The sequence below is a fragment of the Carica papaya genome, chromosome 1 (assembly GCF_054855325.1).
Source record: "Carica papaya isolate Zhongbai chromosome 1, ASM5485532v1, whole genome shotgun sequence".
NCBI lineage: Eukaryota > Viridiplantae > Streptophyta > Magnoliopsida > Brassicales > Caricaceae > Carica > Carica papaya.
In genome coordinates, this window is record NC_142309.1 from 23,722,381 (window position 1) to 23,746,402 (window position 24,022).

At 35.3% G+C, this 24,022-nt stretch overlaps 1 protein-coding gene across 3 annotated transcripts; it reads left to right on the top strand.

Annotated features, from left to right (window-relative positions):
• Positions 1-483: 483 nt before the first annotated feature.
• ASG2 (transducin family protein / WD-40 repeat family protein) lies at positions 484-23,742 on the top strand. Of its 3 annotated transcripts, XM_022048848.2 has the most exons (21): positions 793-854; positions 1,093-1,155; positions 3,597-3,657; positions 12,624-12,701; positions 13,391-13,525; positions 13,628-13,735; positions 13,889-14,017; positions 15,708-15,823; positions 15,900-16,017; positions 16,875-16,980; positions 17,189-17,331; positions 17,429-17,599; positions 17,677-17,787; positions 18,866-18,977; positions 19,895-20,247; positions 21,176-21,266; positions 21,682-21,777; positions 21,854-21,924; positions 22,001-22,125; positions 22,639-22,781; positions 23,417-23,742. In XM_022048848.2, the coding sequence occupies exons 3-20, from the start codon at positions 3,634-3,636 to the stop codon at positions 22,748-22,750; spliced, it is 2,199 nt and encodes a 732-aa protein (XP_021904540.2). In that variant the 5' UTR covers positions 793-854; positions 1,093-1,155; positions 3,597-3,633; the 3' UTR covers positions 22,751-22,781; positions 23,417-23,742. The 3 variants fall into 3 exon arrangements, with proteins under 3 accessions (XP_088077751.1, XP_021904549.2, XP_021904540.2); XM_088221625.1 differs by lacking the exon at positions 3,597-3,657 and having other exon boundaries at positions 484-854; positions 22,705-22,781; XM_022048857.2 differs by lacking the exon at positions 3,597-3,657 and having other exon boundaries at positions 486-854.
• The last annotated feature ends 280 nt before the right edge of the window (positions 23,743-24,022 follow it).

Genomic DNA, 24,022 nt, shown 5'->3' on the forward strand with positions numbered 1-24,022 from the left:
TGAATAGTTTATGGACTTGTTTCACCAACATTTTATATTAAAGCTGTAAAAATCGTGAAATCCCACACCACCTTCACTTTTGGGTTGACACATTTTTGATCAAGTTAACCAATGGATTTTGTTTTCATCTCCTTTCTCCCACCGCCAAAATGTTGAAATTTTAATCCTTCCAATTGTAAACAAATAGGAGGAAAATACTCATATAATGTAAGTTGGGATGGCCTTCGCAATGGATCGGGCTCCAGAGCCCATGTCTTCTCGGATTTCCTAAAAACCCAGCCCGCAAAATTAAATTTTTTTTAAAAAAACTGGCGTGTTATGTACATACCACAAGATCAAACGATCTTACCCGTGGGGTCCACAGCTCATTCATCAAACACTGCATCAAGAACCGTTCACTGTTAATCAACGGTGCTTACCCATGGCTTAAGCGTTGGAAACCCAAACTCCCCGTTACACCACATCATCACTTTTCTTCTTCTAGTAAAATACAAATTATGAGGGAAGGAAGCCTGTAGAAATTTTAAGCGGAGAGCGCACAAGAAATCGCGTTCCCGTGCTTTGTTATAACCTTGTTTATATGTACACACATACATACACAAACTTTCCTCTTTACTCCAACTGAGAAGGAAAAACGCATATAGTGTTTTTACCACTTTGCTCAGATAGAGCTGGTGGTGGTAATCACAGTCGCTGCAAATTGTTATCAGAATTGATCGAGTTTAGGTTTTTTTTTTTTTTTTTTAAATTCTTCGTTTTAGGTGTTCGACGAGGTTTCTTCAATGGAGACGTTGAGTTTTCATGACGGCAACATTTTCGATTTGGTTGATAGCAGACATACAGATGCTCGCTGCGTAATATTTCAGATTTTCTTTTTCTCACTTGTTATCGAACATAATCTTGTTCCATCTGCCTTTCATGTTATCGGTTCTGTCATCTCTGTTTTTTCTTTTGTTATCAGATAATCACCAATGATTTTCGTTTGTAATTATTTTTTGATAAGATATAACATGCCCTGTCTCCTATCTAGTGTCTTGTTTGTTCTTTAGCTGAATTTAATGGGAGCTCATTTGGCTTTTTCGGATTTATCAGGATCACAGATTGCAAATGCACTCTTCGCTCGTGCGGAGGCTGAGACTGGAGAGAGAATTAGAGGTTATTTTGATTTTTTTTTCAGTACTTAATTGTTATGCATTTTATGATTGATCTTATAGTGTTACATTTCTCCTTGCTTCTCGAAGCCAAAAGACTGTGACTCATTGCTTTCGTTTTTATCCTCGTGATATTGCTAAGGGTATTGCCTTTCCTACTAATCGATGGGTTTGCTGTTTGTCCCTATGTAAAACCTCAATCGAGATTAGTGTACTTCAAGCTACCATAAGTTGGTTTATCTCTTTGTTCTCATAAATTATGTTTTCCTATTGATAGTGGATATTAACTCTCTGTTTCCTGGGATTTTTTTTTCGGCCTATCATTTTCTGCTCTTATGGGATTTAAGATTTAAACAAATTTTAATCTCTGGTGGCATTACCTTAAGGATTCTGTTTATTATTCTTGTGCTGTATATGTCAACCATAGCGACTTGCAAAGTTTAGCTGCAGAAGCAAGTTAGTTAAATGTCTCTGATGTCCATGGAGAATGATTTCTGAGAATAATTACCTCATGAACTCTTGACAAATATCATCTTAGTGTGGTGATTTTTTTTTTGAAAATATCTGACTACGGTGATATAGTCTTAGTCTCTTAGATCAAGTTTTCAAAGTGAACCACGGGATGCACTGGAAGGCCATTGGGATGAGGTATGATAGAATTAAATGATTTGAGGGATAGGAGACTTAATGAGAAATAGACTTAGAGCCAGTTGACTCTCTTATGAAAAATGACACTCAATAAGTGTATTGTCAGGGTTCTTACTCATTAACCCCGACTTGATTCAATAATTGGGTAGTTTCAGTTAGTGATTTTTTTTTGGGAAAGAGGGAAGAAAAAGATAGTTGAGAAGAAGAAGAAGAAGAAGAAGAAGAATTTTGAGAAGTAGAATTGATAGGAACTGACGATTGCTGATTGCATTTAAATTTCCAGATAGTTCAGTACATGCCCTACAACAATTCCTCCACCCTTTGAACTCATCATTCTGTAAGGTCAGCTAAAATTTCTAACAGAATAACTAGCTCAACAATTCTATCAATAACAGAAAACAAAATAGGAAACTGGAAGAGGATACAATAAAAAAAAACAGAAATCGCAGTTGGAAACTAAAATTAGCAAGATAAGGGCTTCCTTTAGCTCTAGTGACACTGGCGCTTGTCTGCTATACTCCTCAACCTCCTTTATCTTGTTTTCATCCTTCTTTCTCTTAGCATAGCTGACAATTCCCTACCTTCTAAAGAGACCTTGTCTCCTTGGTGATATCTGGAAATTATTGCTTCAGAAATGCCTCATTCTCCCATGTGACCTTGTCAGGAGCCAAGTTCAGCCATTGCACAAGAACCTGCTCCACGAACTTGCCTCCCTCTTGCACCTTCCTCCTTTGCAGAATGTTAAGAGGCTCTACTTTCGACTGGCCTTCTTGACTAAGTGCTGGTTACTCAACATAACAATTTTCCCTGCCTGGAATATATTTCTCAGCATATATACATGAAACACCAGATGTATCTGAGATCCTTCAGGTAACTGGAGCCTGTATGCTTCTGGACTGATTTTCTGAAGTATGCAAAAAATCTGGCACTGAGCTTAGTGGTTTGCCTGCTAGCTACTGAACTCTGCCTGGAAGGCTGGAGTTTCAACAACATGTGGTTTTATTCATTGAACTCTCTCAGTTTTCCTTGAATCCGTATACTGCTTCATGCAGTCTTGGACTTTTAACAACTAATGGCGCAACATTTGACTCATCTTTTGCCTCTCTTCCAAGAATTATTCTACTTGAGCTTCAGCTGATTCAGTTTCAATGGTTATTGCAGAATGGTGAGCTGGGTAGCCATGTAAGGCTGGAGAGGAGTTATTCCAAGCTAGAATGTTAGGTGGTGTTACTCCACCATTCTAATAAACTCATCCACTTAGCTGAAATATGAGATTTAATGCACCTCAAATATGCTTGTAAACATTGATAACCCTCTCTGATGTGAGCAAGGAAAGAGAAAACTCCCATTGGATTTTTTTTCCTAATCCCACGAAATATATTTTTTTTAAGAGGGAGAAATCAGTTAGGGAAGGAAATTGATCCTAAATCGCAAGGTTATTTGAAAAAAGAGGAAAACTCCTTAAATGCTAAAAGAAAATATATTTAAATTCTTTCCTTTTAATCAGCCACAATTGAGTGAAATCTTCCTTAATTAATAAGGTTTCTACAAAAGGAGATCATATCTAGTTTATTTTGGGTTGTAATTCTCTTAATTTTATTATTTTCTTATGCTAGTGTATATTTAATTTTTTATGCAATTTTTACCATTAATTAGGAAATTATTTTCCTTATTATTTACATGGCTTGCAACTATAAATAAGTTTTTAATTCACAATTGTATTAATTAATTTTGAAGTTAATAAAATACAAGGTTTTCTAGCTTAGCAACTTGTTTTTTTTTTACTTTCAAATTTAGGGGGAATCTTCGTGTATGCTTCTTCCTCTAAGTTTCGATGGAGGTCATTTTTCAAACTATTGTAAGTCCCAATTAAAGTTGACTACTCAAAATAATAATATTTTGATTGTATTCATTTTCGCGACATGTGCAAATGTTTCATGATAGTTTACTCCATAGGTTTAAGTAAACCCTTTAAGTATCATTTGTACCTTTCATTGGACTCATATGCTTTGTATTTTACAGTAAACATTCATTTGTAACCAATTATCTTTTTTTCTAGTGGAGGTGAAAGAAACCCCCAGGTTTCTTTGTTTGCCAAAGTTTTCATTTCTTCAATCATTACTTTTTTCAATTTGGGATCTCGTAGAGTTTCTCTCTAATCTTATAGAATATACACTTTGAAAACAGATAAGATAAAAGTTGGATAAGAGGGAGATAGGGAGTCATAAGAAACAAAATTATACATAAGGTGCTTAGTGCATTACTTAACTTATTCTCTAAGAACAATGAGTTTATCCATATCATTAGATGAATCATAAAATAAAGGTAACTCACTAATATTTTCAGGAATTAAGGAAGATTCTTAACCTGAGACAGACTTCACGATAATTTTCTCAGTCTTATTTTTCCTTGAATACCTCTTCAAGTTCGATTGATTCAGGCATCCGACATTATTTTCTTGAATGAGACCTTTCGAATTAGAACTTTCTCATTAAATATGACTGTTAAGAGTTAACAAACTAGGATAATCTCTTCCTTCTCACCCCCCTTGAAGATGTGTTGGGTTTGAATTGAAATAAATGCTCGGATTCACTAAAAATAACATCCATAGTTACAAAATATTTTGTAGATGGAAGATGATAACACTTATAACCTTTTTGAGCAGGGAAATAGCTAACAAATACACATTTAAGAATTTTGAGTTCCAATTTGCCCACATTTCTAGTATGGACAAAATAAACACATTTTAACACTTTTGGAGGAATAGTATATGATTTTTTTCTTTGCAAAACCTTCAAATGACTTATAAAGTTAAGAATTCTCAAAGACATTCTATTGATAAAATAAGTAATTAAAAGAACTGAATCTCCCCAATAACTTTTGGCAGGTTTATGGTGAATGTAAGAGACTGAGCTACTTCAATTGTGTGTATTTTTCCTTTCAGCAACATCGTTTTGTTCATTGATGTAGACACAACTTGTTTGATACATTATTCTATTGGACTCCAAGTAGGCACATAATCCACTATGCATATATTTTATACTGTTGTCTGTTCTTAGAATTTTAATTTTAGCATCGAGTTGTGTGCATATTATTTTATGAAATGATTGAAAGCATGAGAAAATAACTTTTTGTTTTCAACAGATAAATTCATGTTAATTTAATACAACAGTAAATAAAAATAACAAATTATTTATGATAAGATAAAGATGTATAATGAGTAGGTTCTCAAATATCAGAGTGAATAGTTATAAAAGAGGTAGAACTTCTATGGTTACTTATATGATAAGAATTCTCATGTTTAGTTAGTTCACATGCATCACAAAATAAGAAATTTATGGAAATTCTTTTAAACAAACTGAAATATAATTTTTTTAAAGCAAAAAAACAAACATGTCCCGACTGTTGATGCAACCGTAGAATTTTCTGATTGACCTCCGTATTTCCAAAGGTGACTTGATTCCCAATAACACTTTGATTTCTATTCAAGACATATAAGTTATCCTATAGTCTGGTAGTGTTAATTCTTTTCCCTGTTTAAAGATCCTAAAGGATACACTAATGAAGAAAAAATTCAATTTTACGATTCAGATCTAGCATTAATGGATAAAAGACTGTCAGGAAAACTAAACACATGAAGAATTGAAAATAGAATAATGGTGAGAATACAATTAATGGAACTTGTTCTAGATACAGAGGTGTATGATTCATCTACCATACAAACCTTTTCTCTTTTAGTACAAGGAAAATGGGTTAGGAAGTCTTTAGAAGAGTTTATCATGTGTTTGCTAACTTTAGAATCTATAATGCAAGTATTAAAATTGGAGATATTAGGGAGAAGAATAATACCTAATTTTACCATATATGATGTACCAATAGTTAATGAAGAATTATCTAAACTAGGAGTAACCATTCTTTTCACTTATGTCATGGTTTAAAGTAACAGAGAAATGACAACACCAGTAGCTAATCTCACAGGGTATAGAACAAACTTTCTAGTAAGCACAAACGGAGTTGAGAGTAGCACAATTAGGTTGGAAAAGGAAACGAAGCTGCAAAGCCTGTTTTGGTGATCGGAAATAGACTGGTCTGGCAAGGAAGTAGCGGCAGATGCGGTGACAAAAGGCAACTTGGCTCAACACGCGGACATGCCATATCATAACAGCTCGGCGTGCGGATGGACTAGATGGGTCATCTCTGTGCACGGTGGAACATGGTAAAAGCTAGTCCGCGAAATGCGCAACAGTTGTGTGAAGGCATGTCCAGAGAGGCGCGATTTGGGCTGGATTGCGTGCGATAAGGCCAGATCCAACCCGATTAAGGTTTTTTGGCAGCGGTGCAATGAATTTTCGAGTAGGGTAGGGTTTTTTGGCAGTGTATGTGACTCACACGCCCTGGAAACAATCACTGAAGTCGGGGGACAGGCTGGCGATGAGGCTACAACTCTGTCTGAGGTGGTGACGAGAGCATATCTTGATAAGTGGGTACCAACTTAACCTGTTGTGCTATTTTAGGATTTAGAGAAAACTTTAAAATTAAAATTCCAAAATAACCTTATTTTGACTCTGATATCATGTAGAATTTTTGAGAGAAAATTTTTTATATCTTTGTTTTCTCATATGACTTGTGATAGTACAATCGGAGTATATATACAGAATTTCTATTTATGAATAAAGAAATTTACATTATTATAAAGATTCTGATTGATTCTACTAATTAATTACACTATTATAGAAAAAATTATAAAAGAAAAAAATATCTTAACTAATGGAGCAACGAAATATTCTAGTCAACAAATGGGTTGATAGGAGTTCTTTCTTTATTTCAGTTTACTCTAACGTACTATTCTAGTTTACTCTAACTTAGTCTATTAAAAACTCCCAGTGGAATTTTTTTAAAAACTACCATTATACTTGTCAATAAGTAGATTCTACACATGACAAGACAACCACCAAAACAAAGTAAGAATAGCAATGGACTACATGATAGAATGAACACTTAGAAATTATCTCTTTTTCATCCTTTGTTATGCTTTATCTTTTATTTAGAAAAAAATCTTTTGTTATATTTTATCTGATGTCTGTTTCAAAAAAGAAAAGTTTTATCAAACGTCAAAATGCGAGGGCACATAACAGAAGTGGCTTGACAATTATGGTGTCGGCTTTTTCCAGGCTCTAAGGAGATATGGTTTTGTTTCTTCTACCTTGGAGTTTTTGTTATCCACTCATTTGAGGAGTTGGATGCTGAGGAATGAGCGTAACTTTTACAATGTCATTCTTAGTCTGTTAGGTGTTGAGTTCTTTGTTGAAATCCATTGCCAGGAGTTTCAATCTGTGGGTTCAGCATATATATTGTTTTTCTTTATCATAGAGTCATACTTTATCCTCTGAAGATTTTAGGGAAAGAAAATAAAGATTTTTGAGAGGAGAAGAATTCCTTCTCTGATTTTTCTTGCATTACAGAATAAGGAGGGTGCAATTATATAAGCATCTGACACCCGAAAAATATCCTAACAGAATGAAGAAAAAAGGAATATTGTGGTAGCGGGCATCCCCACCTGTGCACAACAAATTCACACAAAATTACCAAACTACATTTTCATGACTTTCTACACTCCCTCTCAATTTAGATTACAATGATATTGAGTAATCCTATATTGCATATAATATTATTAAACACTCCTTTTGATAGTGCTTTTGTGAGTATGTCTGCAGTTTGTTGACTGGTTGGAACATATAGTAGTATTATGGCCTGGTCTTTATTTTTATCCCTGATGAAGTGTCAATCTATTTCAACATGCTTGGTTCTATCATGGTACATAGGATTTTTTGCGATGCTAATAGTTGATTGATTATTACACCGGAGTTTCATAGGGGTAGGAACTGAGAATCTTAGTTCAAGTAGTATCTTTTTTAGCCACACTCCTTCACATATCCCATGAATAAGTGATCGTAATTCAGTTTCAGCACTGCTTCTTGATACAACAAGTTGTTTCTTGTTACGCCAAATTATTATATTGCCCCACACATATGTACAATAACCAGATCTGGATCTCCTATCAGTTACTGATCCTGCCCAGTCTGCATAAGTAAAGATTTCAATGTCTCTATTCATTATTTTTTGAAAGAATAATCCTTATCTTGGTGTCATTTTTAGGTATCTTAGAATCCAGTATACCGGACTCGTGTTTTTCAGTAGGTTGAGACATGAATTGGCTTACAGTACTCACTGTATAATTGATGTCAGGTCTTGTGTGAGATAAGTAGATAAGCTTGCCTATAAATCTTTGATACCTTTCTCTATCAACAGGTTTACGATCAGTTTTGAGATCTAGTTTAGCATTTGACTTCATAGGTGTTTATGTGGTTTTACAACCAAGCTTACATGTCTCTTTCAGGAGATCCAAGACATATTTCCGTTGTGATACAGAGATTCCTTTTTTAAACCGAGCTATTTCTATTTCAAGAAAATACTTGAGTATCCCTAGATCTTTAATTTCAAACTTTTTGGCTAGAAAGCTTTTAAGTCTCTGAATTTCTTCAACATGATCACCAGTCAAGATAATATTATCAACACATACAATCAGAACAGCTGTCTTGCTTGTGACACTGTGTTTGACAAACAATGTGTGATTGGACTATCACTGTTCATATCCCATATGTTTCACTGTCATGGTGAATCTATCAAGCCATGTTCTTGGGGACTGCTTGAGACCATAAAGTGTCTTTTTTACTTTACACATCTTTTGCGGGTTCATTTCAAGTCCTGATGGAACTTCCATATACACTTCTTCTTTTAGATCGCCATTGAGAAAAATATTTTTTACATCAAGTTGATAAAGAGGCCAATCAAAGTTTGATGCTAATGAGAATAGTACCCGGATAGTGTTGTGCTTGGCAACTGGGGCAAATTTCTCCTGATAATCAATTCCATATGATTGATTAAAACCTTTAGCAACAAGATGGGCTTTGTACCAATTCACACTTTCATCTGGATTATACTTTGCAGTGAAGATCCATTTGCATCCTACTGGGGTTTTTCCTGAATGCAGTTCAGTTAACTCCCATGTCCCATTCTTCTCAAGTGCTTTGATTTCCTCTTGAATTACAGCTTTTTATTGGAAACTTGAGTGCTTCATGAACTGTTTTTGGTTCTATGGTGTTGTTGTCTAGTTTACTCACAAGTGCATGATATGTTGAAGATAGTTTACCATATGAGACATAATCCTGTATGGGTTGCATGGTGCAAGAACAAACACCTTTTTGTAAAACAATAGGTAACTCAGTATCAATATCAGTAGATGAGTCAGAGATTTCATTAACTGTTGTATTCTGAGTGTCTGGTACAGGAGTTGATTCATGACAATGTGTAGTTGGTTTAGATACTTTACCATCTTGAGTCTTATTCCTTCTAGTGTAGAAACGTAACTCACTCTTTACAAGTAATGTACTATTAGTTTCTGTGACAAGTTCAGACTCTTTTGTAGTTTCAGGGACAGTAGGTTTAATTGACTCTTTTGTAGTGTTAGGGATCGGTTCAGTTGTTGGAGAATGTGCATTTGTCAAAGAGATATGTAGAAGAGGGGTGATCACATCCCACAATTGATATTTCTTAGTGAAATTCTCCCCATAAATATCAAAAGTGGGATAAAAAGGTTGGTTTTCAAAAAATGCTACATCCATAGTGTTGTAAAACCGACGGATACCTGGAAAAAAATATTTGTATTCTTTCTGATTTGATGAGTGTCCATCAAATACATATTTAAGAGCCCTTGGCTCTAGTTTCCCCATGAGATGAGCATGGATGTGAACATAAGCAGAGCAGCCAAAGACTTAAATGGGACTGTTGTTACAATGTGAGATTTAGGGAAAGCTTAAAGGATAGTTTTGTAGGGTGTTTTAAGTTTGAGTATACGGGAAGACATCCTGTCGATCAAGTAGGTGGCGGTGAGGATAGCTTCTCCCCAAAGATGTTTGGGAACATGTGTAGTAAACATAAGTGATCAAACAACTTTAAGGATATGTCTATTTTTTCTTTCGGTTAGACCATTTTACTGTGGGGTGTAAACACATGAATTTTGGTGGATAATCCCTTGATTAGAAAGGTATTTTCCCAAAGTGGATTCAAAATTTTTGCATGCATTGTCTAATTTCAACACTTGTATTGTGGTGTGAAATTAGTTTTGATTCATAGTATTGAATTTGTGGAATATTTGGTCCATTTCAGATTTTTCTTTCATAAGTACATGTAATTCTAGTGTGATCATCAATGAAGGATACAAATCATTTTAAACAAGTAATGTAATGTTACCCATGATGGTCCCCATACACACTGAAATGAAAGCAGACTTTTATTTCTGAACAAAGCAGGAAACAATTGTTTCAAATAGAAAAAGTTTGGGTGTCCTAATCGGTAATGCCATAACATGATAGAGTGGTTATCATTTGAATATCCTACAGAAACTGAATTAGCACATATTGCATTTGAAGTTTGTCTATTTGAAGGAGGTGTTTCAATTGGTAGAAGGTATAGTCCTGACTCCAACCTAACACTACCAATCGTCCTCCCCGAGAGGAAGTCCTGAAATATAAAAAGATCAATGTCAAATTTAACAATACAGTTCAGGTCTCTAAATAGTTTGCTCATAGATAACAGATTGCAATTCAAATTGAGTACATAGAGAACTAAATGTAGTGTCAAACATGGTGATATATCAGTTGAGCTAATTTCTGCCACCCTAGAACTTGTTCCATCAGCAATTTTTATAGAAAATACCTCCTTACACTCATTGTATTGGTGAAACAGTGAACAATCTCTGGTCATATGATCAGATGCCCTTGAATCCACAATCTACATTTGCCTTTTTGTGGAATAGGCAGATAAACCAAGTAGGGAATTACCTTTTTGTGCAATTGAAGCATTATCGAGAAGACCCTTTTGTGAAAACATCTTTAGGAAGGCCTCCATTTGTTCTTGACTGAAGGGAGTGCTGTCAGGTTGAGTGTTTGATGTATCGTCTGAGGTTACTAGATTTTCGTGATGAATTTCTGGTATGATGAGTTTCTTCTCTCCTGGTTTTCCATGAAGCTTCTAGCATTTCTCACGAAGATGACCTGATTTTTTCGCAGAATTCACACCATGACCGTCCTCTCTTTCCTCGAAAATCAATGACCCTGTGTGGTGAGTGTCGAGGCGTTCTCACTCGGTTGAGCGACCCGAGTGGTTAGTGCCGAGGCGTTCTCACTTAGTTGAGCGAGTTGGGTTTCTCCCATCATCACCTTTTTTCGGCTCTCCTCGCGGCGGATTTCAGAAAAAACTTCTCGAATACTCAATAAGGGCTTTGTGCCTAACACTCGTTCTCTTATGTCATCTAGAGTTTTGTTTAGCCCCATTAGAAACTTGAATATTCTCTTCTGTTCAACAATCGTTTTGAATTTCTTTGCGTCTTTCGAACAACTCCATTTGTGTTCTTCGAAGACATCAAGTTGCTGCCAATTATGAGTGAGAGAATTATAATACTGGGTAATAGACATCTCACCTTGCCGCAGCTCATGGAGGGCGGATTCAATCTCGAAGATGATCGATGTGTTATCTTGACTGGAGTAGAACTCTCGAGCAGCTTCCCAGACTTCGTGCGCAATCTCGTAGAGTAAGAAGTTCTTTCTAATTTCAGGAATCATGGAGTTTACTAGCCATGACATGACCATACTATTTTCAATCTTCCAAGCTTGCGAATTTTGGTCGTGTGCTGGTGGCGGTGTGATTTCGTCAGTCAAGTATTCGTCATGTCCTTTTCCTCGGATGAACAACAGTGCTGAGGAAGACCATTGCAGATAGTTGTTACTGTTGAGTTTGTGGCCGGTGATGAACGATGAAGACTGTTCCACCAGTCCGGTGTTGATGGGTGTAGGTAGATAAGCACCCGAGAGTACTTCGGGTGGAGATGAATTTTGTTCATCCGCGGCCATATGAGGATTCGACTTAGTCGGATTGAAGCTTCTGGATCAGAGATGCTCTGATACCATGAAGATTTTAGGGAAGGAAGATGAAGATTTTTGAGAGGAGTAGAATTCCTTCTCTGATTTTTCTTGTATTATAGAATAAAGATGGTGTCATTATATAGGCACGTGACACCCAAAAAATATCCTAATAGAATGAAGAAAAAAGGAATATTGTGGTAGTGGACATCCCTAGCTGTTTACAATAAATTCACATAAAATTACTAAATTACTCTTTCATGATTTTATACATTCTCTTGTATTATACTCTCTCTCTCTCTCTCTATGTATATATATATATTGTATATATATGTTATTTTCTCTCCTTATAAAGAACTTTTTTAATTTGATGCAAAATAAGCGTGTAAAACTCTTTTAAGGTCCGTCTACTTTTAAATTGTAGGGAATCTCCCAATCTCTTGTGTTTTTAGAAAGTAAGCTAGTTGGGGCTCATTTGGCATTCTTGAAAGAAAGATGTTTAAAGTATTTAGGTGTTATTTTAGAAAATAAACAGCTGTGTTTGGATGAATTGTTTATAATGAAATTTAACCAACTAGTACTCTGGTAAAAAATTTAAAAAATATATATGGATAAATATGGTGATTGAACATGTTAAGAAAACATTTTTAGTCCATATATCAAAGTCAGGGCAGATCGGATCGTTTTTTTATGTGGTGCGTGTAAGAAGCTAATGAACAGGTGCTTATGAGTACTTTTGAGTTTAGCAAATTGTCGGTGGTTTTACCTAATAAGCATCTTCAAGTGTCTCTTGTCCTCGAATGTACGCTTTTATGGTATAACATTACCTATGCTTTTATGTTAACAGGGCCATCAAGGCTGTGTCAATGCAATGGCCTGGAATTCAAAAGGTTCACTTCTGATATCTGGATCAGATGACACTCAGGTATGGAACATCTATATCCTCTATTTGGACATGTATATGCCTACATAATAGGACTTGGATATAGGTGGGAGATTTTGATTTTTAAGGTTGCATGGACCTTGTATGTTTGTTTCAAGTGAGTTCTTGTTGAAATGATTTTCTTAAACTGGTGCTGTTTCTAAGTGAGATCGAAGACTTTTAATGATCTTGTAGGCTGTGTTCGGAACAAATACAAAATCCTGTGAAATCCATATGCAAATTTAATTGAATTGGAAGATGATGAAAGTACTACATAAAATAATAAAAACCGAGCTCATATGAAATTGAAACAATACATCCTTGTATAATTTACACATTCTCCTAGTTGAAATTTTTGTGGATTTGCAAATGAGTTCTACCTCATTTCTAGATTTGTTCCAAGTATGATTGTTGTAACTTTTTCATTTGGTTATGCCATATTCCTTTCTCATGTAGTTTTTCTGGAGTATACCTAGAGCTGGGAGAGGTGTTAAGGAAGGTTACTTGTTTGTGATGGTATTTCTAGTGTGGTTGCTACATAATAGGATCAAGCCAGTGTTTGGCATCCTTTTAATTTCTACTTCACCAGAAAAAGAAATATTAATTCATCTTCTCTCTTTCTATCTCATGCTCACTCGTAAATGCTATTTCATGTACCTGACGTTAAATCACGTTGGCTTTAACTCGTGCAGATTAATATCTGGAGCTATTCTGGTCGGAAGCTTTTGCATTCTATAGATACAGGACATTCTGCAAACATATTTTGTACCAAGTTTATCCCTGAAACTTCTGATGAGTTAGTAGTATCTGGAGCTGGGGATGCGGAAGTAATATTCTATGATGAATCATTACTTTATGATGGATTCTACTTGGATGAAGTTGAATCTATTTGAAAGTCTCATCCTCTGATTGTTTTTCTTTTTGGGCAGGTGCGGTTGTTTAATTTATCCCACTTAAGTTGGAGAGGACATGATGATAATGCTATAGCTCCTTCCGGGTTGTATCAATGTCACACCAGACGAGTAAAAAAATTAGCTGTAAGATCTTATATAGCTGAAATGTCAGGTTTATAGAGTCAAATAGATGCAAGTGAAACTCAAAATTACATAATTGTTCTGTTGAGTGGATGTAGAAGTTTCTTTTGCTTCACTGTTATTCTCACAATTTTTACCTGGTCTTTTTGCCTGCAGGTTGAGGTCGGTAACCCCAATGTGGTCTGGAGTGCAAGTGAAGATGGGACTTTAAGACAGCATGATTTTAGGGAGAGCACTTCTTGCCCTCCTGCAGGATCTTCTCGCCAGGAATGCCGTAATGTTCTAGTAAGTACCACGTGTTGATTGTTTTCTAGTTCATCTGTCCGTATATTTTCGTTTTCACCCAACTCCAAAAATTTATATTTTATTTGCATTCTGTGAGAGATATTTATGTTTTATTTCCCTCCACTTTTCATCTTATTCAAATGAACTAGGGTTCTGTTTGTCCAGTGTTACATGAGTAGAGTTGTTGCTTCCATTTTCTTTTTAAGTTTTGCTTCTGTGTTTGTTTAGTTAACTTAAATTTGAACAGAAGCTTCTCTTAGTCTGTGTCATAGTATGTAAGACAATGTAAAGGATATTGAATAGGTATGCCTTTTCCTTTTCAATGAGATTTTAGTTCTTGTTTTCTTTTGTTCGGCTTGAAGGCTATGGACAGTTTAAAACTTTCCTATGGGTAGTTACCTCAAGAAATGCGTTGTGGCTGCTGGCCATAGGGTGAAGAATTTAGAACCAACAGATTATATGTCAGATATGGATCACATGATGGCTGATGTTATTAGAGTTCAGAAGTTTGCATATGTGTTAAGTTGATCCTGGAAACAATTTAAGGTTCTGAATGGAATGGGGAAAATTGGCTGTTCAGAAGTTCAAAGAAAACTTCTCTAAAATTACCTGTAAGTGGTAGAGGTCGAGTTATTGATATGAGATGGATCCAGAAAGAAGGAAGGTTCTGGTTATATTCCAGAAATAATTTGTGTATATATTTACACAAACTTAAAATCAAAGTAGGTGATAAAGTAGTTGGAAGACATGGGAATAAAGATATCATTTCCAAAATTCTACCTAGACAGGGTATGCCTTATTTGCAAGGCGGAAGACCTGTGATATGGTCTTCAAAATACTAGGAGTACCATCACAAATGAATGTAGGACAGATATATAATGTTCAATTCTGTTAATAAGGAGTCTACTAGATAGAGATATTATCGTATAGCACCTTTTGGAGCCAGAGGGGATGGGGGGGGGGGGGTGGAGGAGAGAAAGTAGGTCATTTTTCTCATGACAAAATACTAATTGAGATGAAACGTATTGAATTTCCCAGTTCTGTTAGAAGACTAATAATTTACTATGATAAATAATGATCCATATTCTCTTTTTCTTCCCCTTCATTTCTTTCCTCCTAAACAGACTCTAAAAGTCTTTTAAAATTATTTTTTTTTGGTGAAAAAAGGGTGGAATGGGTTAACTTGCATAGCCAGTCCTCTTTGAGAGTGAACATAGGAGTTCTTACTTGTGAGGAATGTCCAGCTTGAGTCATAGCTATTGCTTTTAGGACAAGCCCGTGACCGCAGTCCAATGGAGATGCAGGCAAAAAGGTTACCTACCCGCAGGGGCTGGAAGTATGGCTTACTACCTGCATGTGAGTTTGAGCCGATAACCTTTTGTGGGAAAAATAGGGACCCTACCGCTTGGGCTACTATCCTGGTGGTCTTTTAAATTATTATAAGATCTTTGTGCCACTGATGTAGCGTCAGGTCTTGTTCAAGTTGTATGTATTGGAATAGAGCCAGGCTGACCTTTTGCCTTGGTCTAATTTAACTCGATAATTTTTCTAAAAATAAACATAAGTTATCTTCCAATACTAGCCTTTTAAGATTTTGTTTGACTATGTGATAATCTTCCACATTCTTTATTATATGTTTTTGAAGTTTCCTCCTGGATAGTAAATCCTTGAAAATCTTCATCATTGGCAGCTCGATTTTCGGTCGGGAGCAAAAAGGTCACTTGCTGATCCCCCAAGGCATCTTCTTGCACTAAAATCTTGTGATATCAGTTCTACTCGGCCTCATTTGCTCCTAGTTGGTGGGAGGTATGTAGAAGATATTAGCTGGTTGAAAGTTTTCCCTGCAGCAACTTTTCATTACTTAACCTTGAATATGAACCAGTGATGCATTTGCTCGCCTATATGATCGAAGAATGTTGCCGCCGCTGACCTCTTGCCAGAAAAGGACATCTCCACCTCCATGTGTTAACTATTTCTGCCCGATGCATCTTTCAGAACGTGTTAGTTACAATTCATATATTGTCTCTTCCTGCACAAATTTTCTCCTGTCTTTCTCTCTCTCTCTCTAACTTTCTTAAAAAAATTGAGAATTTTTGGGTGTATTTGATATTTTATTTTTTTCTTTATTTTGGGGTTGGAGGGGATAGTATATTTAATCATGATTGGAATTCATGTAAATTTGGATCATCCTCAATTTTGTTTAAAGATGACAGAACTCTATTTGTTCAATTTTTGAAGGAAAATTGAGTCTGTTTTTATATATGCTTCAGTGGGTCAGTGTTAAATCACTCTATTCTATTTAATTACGTGATAAGCCAATTGTGTTCTCAAAAATATTTTCAAGAGCAATCATTGCTAATATTTACTTCAAATGTGGAACTATCTTGAAAGGTGTCTAGAATTGCTGAATGAAATGTGATTAAAGTAGTAGTATACTTAACATTTTTTAAAACAAATAAATTTTATTTAAAAAATAAGAAATTATTCATTTGGATAAAATCCTAATTTCAAAAAAAGCAATTGTGTTTGGTAAAAATTAGCAAAAAATGCATACATTTCTTACAAATATCTACCAGATTACTTTATTGTATACCTTATTTACTAGATATTTCTTACAAATATCTTATGAAGAGAGTAGTTAAGGTACTTACTAGATAATAAAAATAAGAACCTAAAAGTTAGAAATGAGGTGCCTATTTTCTACCTTCATATAATCATTTTTAAGAACCTAGTTGGCACTTTCTTTTCTTTGTTGCCAAACATGAACATTAAAATCATGTGCTTAAAGTTGTTTGTAATTAGCAATGAAGCTCTTAAATGAAATTTCTGTTAGTAATTTTTCTCCTTTTCCTTCCAGGGGAGTTCAGGCTTGCACCTAACTCATGTTACTTTTAGTCCTAATAGTGAAGAAGTGCTGCTTAGTTATGGCGCAGAGCATGCATACCTTATGGATGTTAACCACGGTATGTCTACATCAAAATCTAACAATCTATTTAATTGGGTTAATTAATTACTTGCGAAGAAGGATCAAGGTTTGATAAGCCTGCTTTATATGATTTTTAATTCTGTAATCTCTTTCTAGTAATGAATCCTTCCTAAGTGTTTAAGACATTTAGTTTATAAGCCTGCTTTATATAATTTTTAATTCTGTAATCTCTTTCTATTGTGCAGATGGTACCGGTGCCATGCAATATACTCTTGGAGATGTTTCGAAACTTATGAGTTTCTCTCCTGTACTCAGTGGTGTGGAATGTCAATCACCAGCTTCTAGTGTATATCAAAATGTTCTTCACAGGTCAACTGATGATGTTATGGTGTGCATCTTTTCTTACATTCACATTTCTTGTTTGTACTTCATTTATGTGTGTTGATCATCCACTGAAAAATGGATAGCTAACATGATCCTTACAGCTTGAGAAGTGCAGGGTGTTGGTTGAAATTGCTAAGAGGTCCTTAGAGGCGGGGATAGATTTATTCCATGCAATTGAGGCATGCAACGAAGTCTTGGATGGGCATGGTGGTAACATTGGGTCTGGATTAAGGCATGAATCTCTTTGTACACGTGCTGCCTTATTGCTTAAGGTTTGTTGGGAACTATTTTTTGAAATTTTAGTTGATCTTTTTCGTTTTTTTAACATAAGCACCATTTTCTTTCCCAGAGGAAATGGAAAAATGATGCCCATATGGCTATACGAGACTGCTACAATGCACGGAGAATTGATAGTTCTTCCTTTAGAGCTCATTACTACATGTCTGAAGCATTAGAGCAGGTAATATCTTATTATTACTTGCAGCAGGACTTAGTGATCACATTGACATCCCCATCCAAGGGTTTAAACACTTGGCTTTAATGTCCTCTTGGTGGTTCAGTTGGAACTCATATATAATAACAAATGGCAAACATACTTCTCTGGGAGGAGTAACATTTTATGTAAATATTTTGTATGCTGTTGTCTTTGTATGTAAATAAGGCTGTATTAATTGTGTTTTTTAGGAACACATTTCCTGCTTCTCTGGAACTTCATAGTTAAAGGTTGGATAGCTCAGTTGTAGTTTGTTTTAAGGGATTAATCAACCAGAAAATCGAATCCTAGAGTTATTTCTTTTGTTTATTTTTGCTACTAAGTAATCAAACCTCTGGGTGCATTCACCAGTGAAATTTGACAGTGATAATAAAAATACAACTTCCGGCATTTTAGAAATCTTAACTTATATGAGAAATGGTAACATTGTGCACGACTCTAATATGACAAATACTATTCCAATGCAATTTTACTTTACCCATATGAGCATCCTTCCCTAACTCCTGTCTACCCACTCCCCAACCCGCACAGTTTACTTGTTGTCAGGTCCTGAAAACAGTGTCATACGGAAAATAGACAATTAAAATTTGTTTTTATTTCTCTGCTTTCTGTTTGTACCAGCTCTTAGGATAATGGGATTTAAGGACATAGGCGAAGTTTAAAAGAAATCTCTTACCATTCTCTATCATTCTCTCCTTACTAAACCCTCTCTTCTCCTGTCTCTCTTTTTCCCTGTCTTCTTCTTCATCTTCTCTTTTTCATAATCCTAATATTGATTCATTCAAGCTGTGAATAAGTCAGGCACCTGATACATAATTCCACTTTTGCAGTTTATCGGGACTCTTTCATTTAGTTTTCACTTAACTCATTGATGAGGTCTTGCATACTTAATGCAATTTTAGCAATATTCTTCGGCTGTAGGCTTTAGCTTAATTAATTATGCACAGCGATACTGCATGAGTAAAGGCAGAGTTGATGATTCTGATGCTGTTCTTTCATTTCTTTCAAGGGTTTTTTTCAGCTTCTCCTTGGTTGTTTTCTGCAGTTGGGCAGAAGTAAAGAAGCTCTAGAGTTTGCAGTTGCAGCACAACTTTTGGCACCTTCCAATTCTGATGCAGCAGAGAAGGTTGCAAGGATAAAAAGCAATCTTGCAGCAGGTTCTTCTCTATTTTCATCTCTGGTCAATACTCATTGTGCATATTGAATTGTCACATTCATGTATTCCCATTTATGGTTGCATTGTTCATATGTGGGCAACATGCTGTCTGGATTCTGTTTTTGGTAATGTATTTATATAGGTATAAATTCTCTGGTTTTAGCAGCAAAGAAATGTACTTAAAATCGCTCGTACTTTGTGGCTTTGGATAAAAATTTCTATTATTTCTTACTGTAGAGCATTGTCAAATGTTTTATGTCTATGAATTATGCATGTGCTTTATGTATATGAATCAAACACAATCAGTTTTTATCAGATTTTGTAGATCTATTGGTTGTCTAATGATTGTAAGGCTAAGCTTGTGACAAAATAAATCAAATGTTATCATCTTATGTGTTTAGCATGCTGAGTTAGTGGAAGTTGGTTGTTGAATAAATTGTAGGACCTCCAATGGGAAAAAAGATGAAAGAATTTGCTGTGGGATATTTGAGTAGTGAGGCTAAATTAGTTGCTTAACAAATGATTCGTTAAGAGTCATCATTTTCTCCTGCCTTAGATATTGAGAGGCTGCTATCTCATATAGCTATAAACCTTACCCACTGAAGCATTAATCATATCTCTTCTCACTCATTTTTTTGGTTATAATACTTCTTCAATCTTGATGAATTGCCTCTTTCATATAGATGCATGCATATTAACTAATTTTCAGTCTTCTTGAGCTCTCTCTCTCTCTCTCCATAAGTCCATTATACAGAAAGCTAAATTGCTTTATGTAGGATCTATTTTGGTGTTCTGTTTGTCTTTTTCTCTTGCCCTCTAATAGTAACTTTAGGGAAATTTTTTCATGGTCTATAAAGAGCTATTGTTTTGCTAAACTATTATCTTTTTATGCATCTGTTTGCATGACTGCAAAATTAGCTGAATCTGAAAAGAGCAATAAGGCAAATGATGGGGCAGCAAGGTTTGAGCATCGAATTGGAACAGTATTATCATTAAGTGATATACTCTTTCAGTCAGAGGCTAATAGCGATGCTTCACATGATGGACTGAGATCCGAAATAGAAGATTCTGATTATGATGAGGAAGTGGAGTTGGATTTTGAACCTTCAGTATCAGGTGATGAAGGGCATGATGTTGAATCCAACATACTGCGTGCCAGCTTAAATCTCCGAATTCACCGAAAGGGTGGCTCAGCTAGAGAATTGGGTGGCACTAATGGCTCATGTGGAACAGTGCCTTCATCATCTCAAAAGAAAATTTCATCTTATCAGGTTATATTCATATCTTTTTAAATAGATGTGCATATCAAGTTCTTATTTCTTTTACCTTTTTTTTGCATGCATTGTCTGGTTGTCTGAATAAATTTTTTTGCGTCTCCCGCTTGTAACTATGGCTATGACCAATGCTCATCTTATAGCATAAGGATAAAAGGCTTGGTTTTCCTTTGTTCGCTTTCAGAGCCTTTGAATACTGGCTCTGCAGATGGAATGATGGTTTACCTTGATATCTAAAATGGCAATACTTTTTAAAGATATGCTTCCGTACCAAAATGGTAGAATAATAATATGGACTCTTAAAGAAGTTTACCACTAGTTCAGTGATGTAGGAAAAATTAGGACTAATTTCCCTACTAAGTTTAGGGTTTGCTTTTTCTTACACTTTTTACACTCAAATATGAAGATCTGTTTGGGCATTTTTTCGTTTTTTGAAATTTTTGGTTGTAGTAACTCTAATACTAATTGATATAGGAAAAATTTGGGTTAATTTGTCTGTATAAAATTCAGGGTAAATTTAGGAATTCTTAGATATCACATGAGATTTGCACTAGAAAGATAACCAAGAGTCACACCTGGGTTCCTTTAAGCATCACAGTAGAGATGGTGAATTCTTTAACATCAAGCAACCAAGGTATTACTAGAAGTCTCATGATAATTTGTTCCAAAAGACTTGATCTCAAAAGTAAAGTTAGTAAGGTATCTATGATGTGTTTGCATAAAATCCTAATCTACTACTAAATATAAAATCCTAAAGCTACTAAAGGCGTAATCTTAGCTAGAAATGGATTTTGAAAATCCAGTACAAATTATTTCTCCATCATATGGAATGTAAATTATTTCTCCATTATTTCTCCTTCTGTTTCCTTAAATATTGCACAATTTGTTATATCTTTTCATTTAATTATCTTGCTTTCTCTTCTAGCCTGAGGCAGCTATTGATATGAAGCAAAGATATGTTGGCCATTGTAATGTTGGAACTGATATTAAACAGGCCAGTTTTCTTGGTTGGGGAGGTATCCTTCTGTCTTTTCTTTTTTCTCTTTTTTGTCACATTATATAATACCCTTATCACTGGGGTTATCAAAGCAAGTTAAATCTACGTGTACTTTGAACAAAATGTTATATTTCTTGGATTATGTTGCTGACCTTATCAGATACAATTAATTCTTTACCTCTTTGATGAGTGAAGAATAGTGAAGTATGATACTAATAAAAGTAATACTTTGTTCAATATGCTCCATGTTCATTTTGCATACATGCATCTTCCCTTTCTTGCATTTTAGATTTATTTCTGCTGGTGATGCAATGTTACATGTCATCCATCTTGTAGCATGTTAGACTTATCTGTTGGGGATGCAATTTAACATGACATTCCGCTTTGCCATAATCCTAAGACCACTGTAACAATTTGTTCTAATTGCTTTCCAGGTGAATATGTTGCCAGTGGGAGTGATGATGGTAGGTGGTTTATATGGGAAAAGAAGACTGGTAGGCTGATAAAAATGCTTCTTGGAGATGAAGCTGGTAATGTTTTTGCCTCTGCAAAGCACATTGACATCCTGTTTGCTTTTCTTGATTTTCTTTCTCTTTCCCATTGCAGTTGTCAACTGCGTGCAATGTCATCCATATGACTGTGTTGTGGCAACTAGTGGGATTGATAACACTATAAAGGTGAGTCTAATTGGTTCAGCTTTCGTTGCCATAACTTAGGATCCATTTCTTAATGCCAACTTGTAAATCTTTTTAGATATGGACTCCAAGTGCTCCAGTTCCATCACTTGTTGCTGGTGGAGCAGCTGGACCTGATGCCAATGCATTGGAAGCAATGGAAGCCAATCAACGTAAACTATGCCGTAATCGTGAGGCTATCTTGTAAGGTTTCAATATCCTTTATAAACAAATATGCATTTTGCATATTACAATGTGGAACACTGGTTTACCATGACCCTAAGATTTGGCTTGTCTTTATTGGTCTGTGTTGAGTTTTACCATTGTCAGATATCATTTTTGAATCCTGGCAAATATTTATAGGAGGATCCTACGCATATCTTAGCTTTGGGGAGGGGGGAGGGGAGGAGCAAGAATTTTTATTTTTATTTTATTGGACATTTCCCTGGTAGTATTCTACTGTGTCTACCTGCATGGCATTGCTGGCGTGAACTCTTTCTTCTTAGCTGATCCTGTTGGATGTTATTGCAAGCATCAACTATGGCTAAAAGATTTTGTTGCTAAAGATGTTGGATGATTGTTATGTTCAAGTATTGCAAATAAAAATGATAGTTTTGAGAAGTTGTGGTGGATTTTTTTTTCAATTAACTCTTCTAGTGGGGCTATAAGAACTTGCTCTGGTAATATAGATTGTAATCATACAGCGGTTTTCTGCAGGCCTTTTGAACTTCTGGAGCAATATCGGATGCGTGATTTTTCTGAAGGAACTTCTTTTTTTGGTAGGTTTTCTGAAGGAACTTTGCATCCATTTGAGTGTACACAGAGCTAGATTGCTTCTTACCTCCTAAAGATACATACAGGTAATCGAGTTCTTTTGTACAGGAGTAATCCTGTTTTAATGTTGTGGCAGTGAACTTGTTTTAAGGCCTCTGTGAAAAGAACCTGATAACAGTTTGCATATTAATTGACCTGGTGACTAGAAAAAGACTGAGGTATTTAAGGAGGAGAATTTGGAGGGAAGGAAAATCAGGGTCTTTTTATAAATTCTATACAACCTAAATTAGCTAGTGAATTTGAGTTCAGTTCTTTTGATATTAAAGTTCAGTACATTTTTGACTTGTCACTATGTATTTGAAGTGTTGTTAGTAGTTGTCGAGAGCTATGATACCTTTACACGGCTATTTCTCCATGGCAGAAAATATCTACAGGAATTATATTACCTGTCAACACCAAGATGGGATACTTATGATGTGAAAACCGAAAGTAACTTTTGATACAATTGATTTATTCAGTTTGAGACTGTCAATGATTCTTTAAGGATATCACAATTCATCAGCTGGTCTGGCTTGTAAGATACCCTAATTTGTTTCGCCTTGTGAATGGGGCAAAAAAGAGCCAAAACTAAAGTCATATTAAATCGAGTAATCTGTGTGTGTTTGTGTCAGATCTTATGAGCTATTAAATGCTGATTCTTTTTTCTTTTCTGGTTTCACAGAAGGTTTGTTACAGATGTTCAACAATCAGCTTTTGGCAGTAGAAAATTAGATGATCATTTAAAGCTTGTTGTGCCTCGCAACAATAAGGTAATGATTGAATAAAGTACGGGCACCTGTAGAGCTGCTTAAGTAGTATGCAATCATTTGTTATTTTAGTTTTCAAAGGTTTGTCCATCCTTCACCCATCTTAGGGGATTTTTATTGTCAATATGTTGTTAAATATATTTCTGTACAGTTAATCGCGTGAATGTAAATATTTTCTTGACTTCATCTGGCAGCATTGATGAGAGTTTGTATAAATTTCCGATGCAGAGTTTTCTTTAAACTTGTCTTGGCCTTGTTTGGTCTATCCTATTTTTTATATGTATGATTGCTTATTTTTGTTTTCGGGAGCTGTAGTATTTTAGAAGATTGTAGCTTTGGTGGTGATAGCGTATGGTCCCATCTTATTATTTGGATCTAAGGAATCTTTTCATTTGCCTTTTGGAAGCCCTTGCCTAGCATTCGAGTATTTCATGTTCAAACACTAGTTCATTGTCTTATTAACAGGTTCTGTAGGTCTGGTGACATCAAAGCTCATTTTTTGTTCTTGATGCTATGCTTGA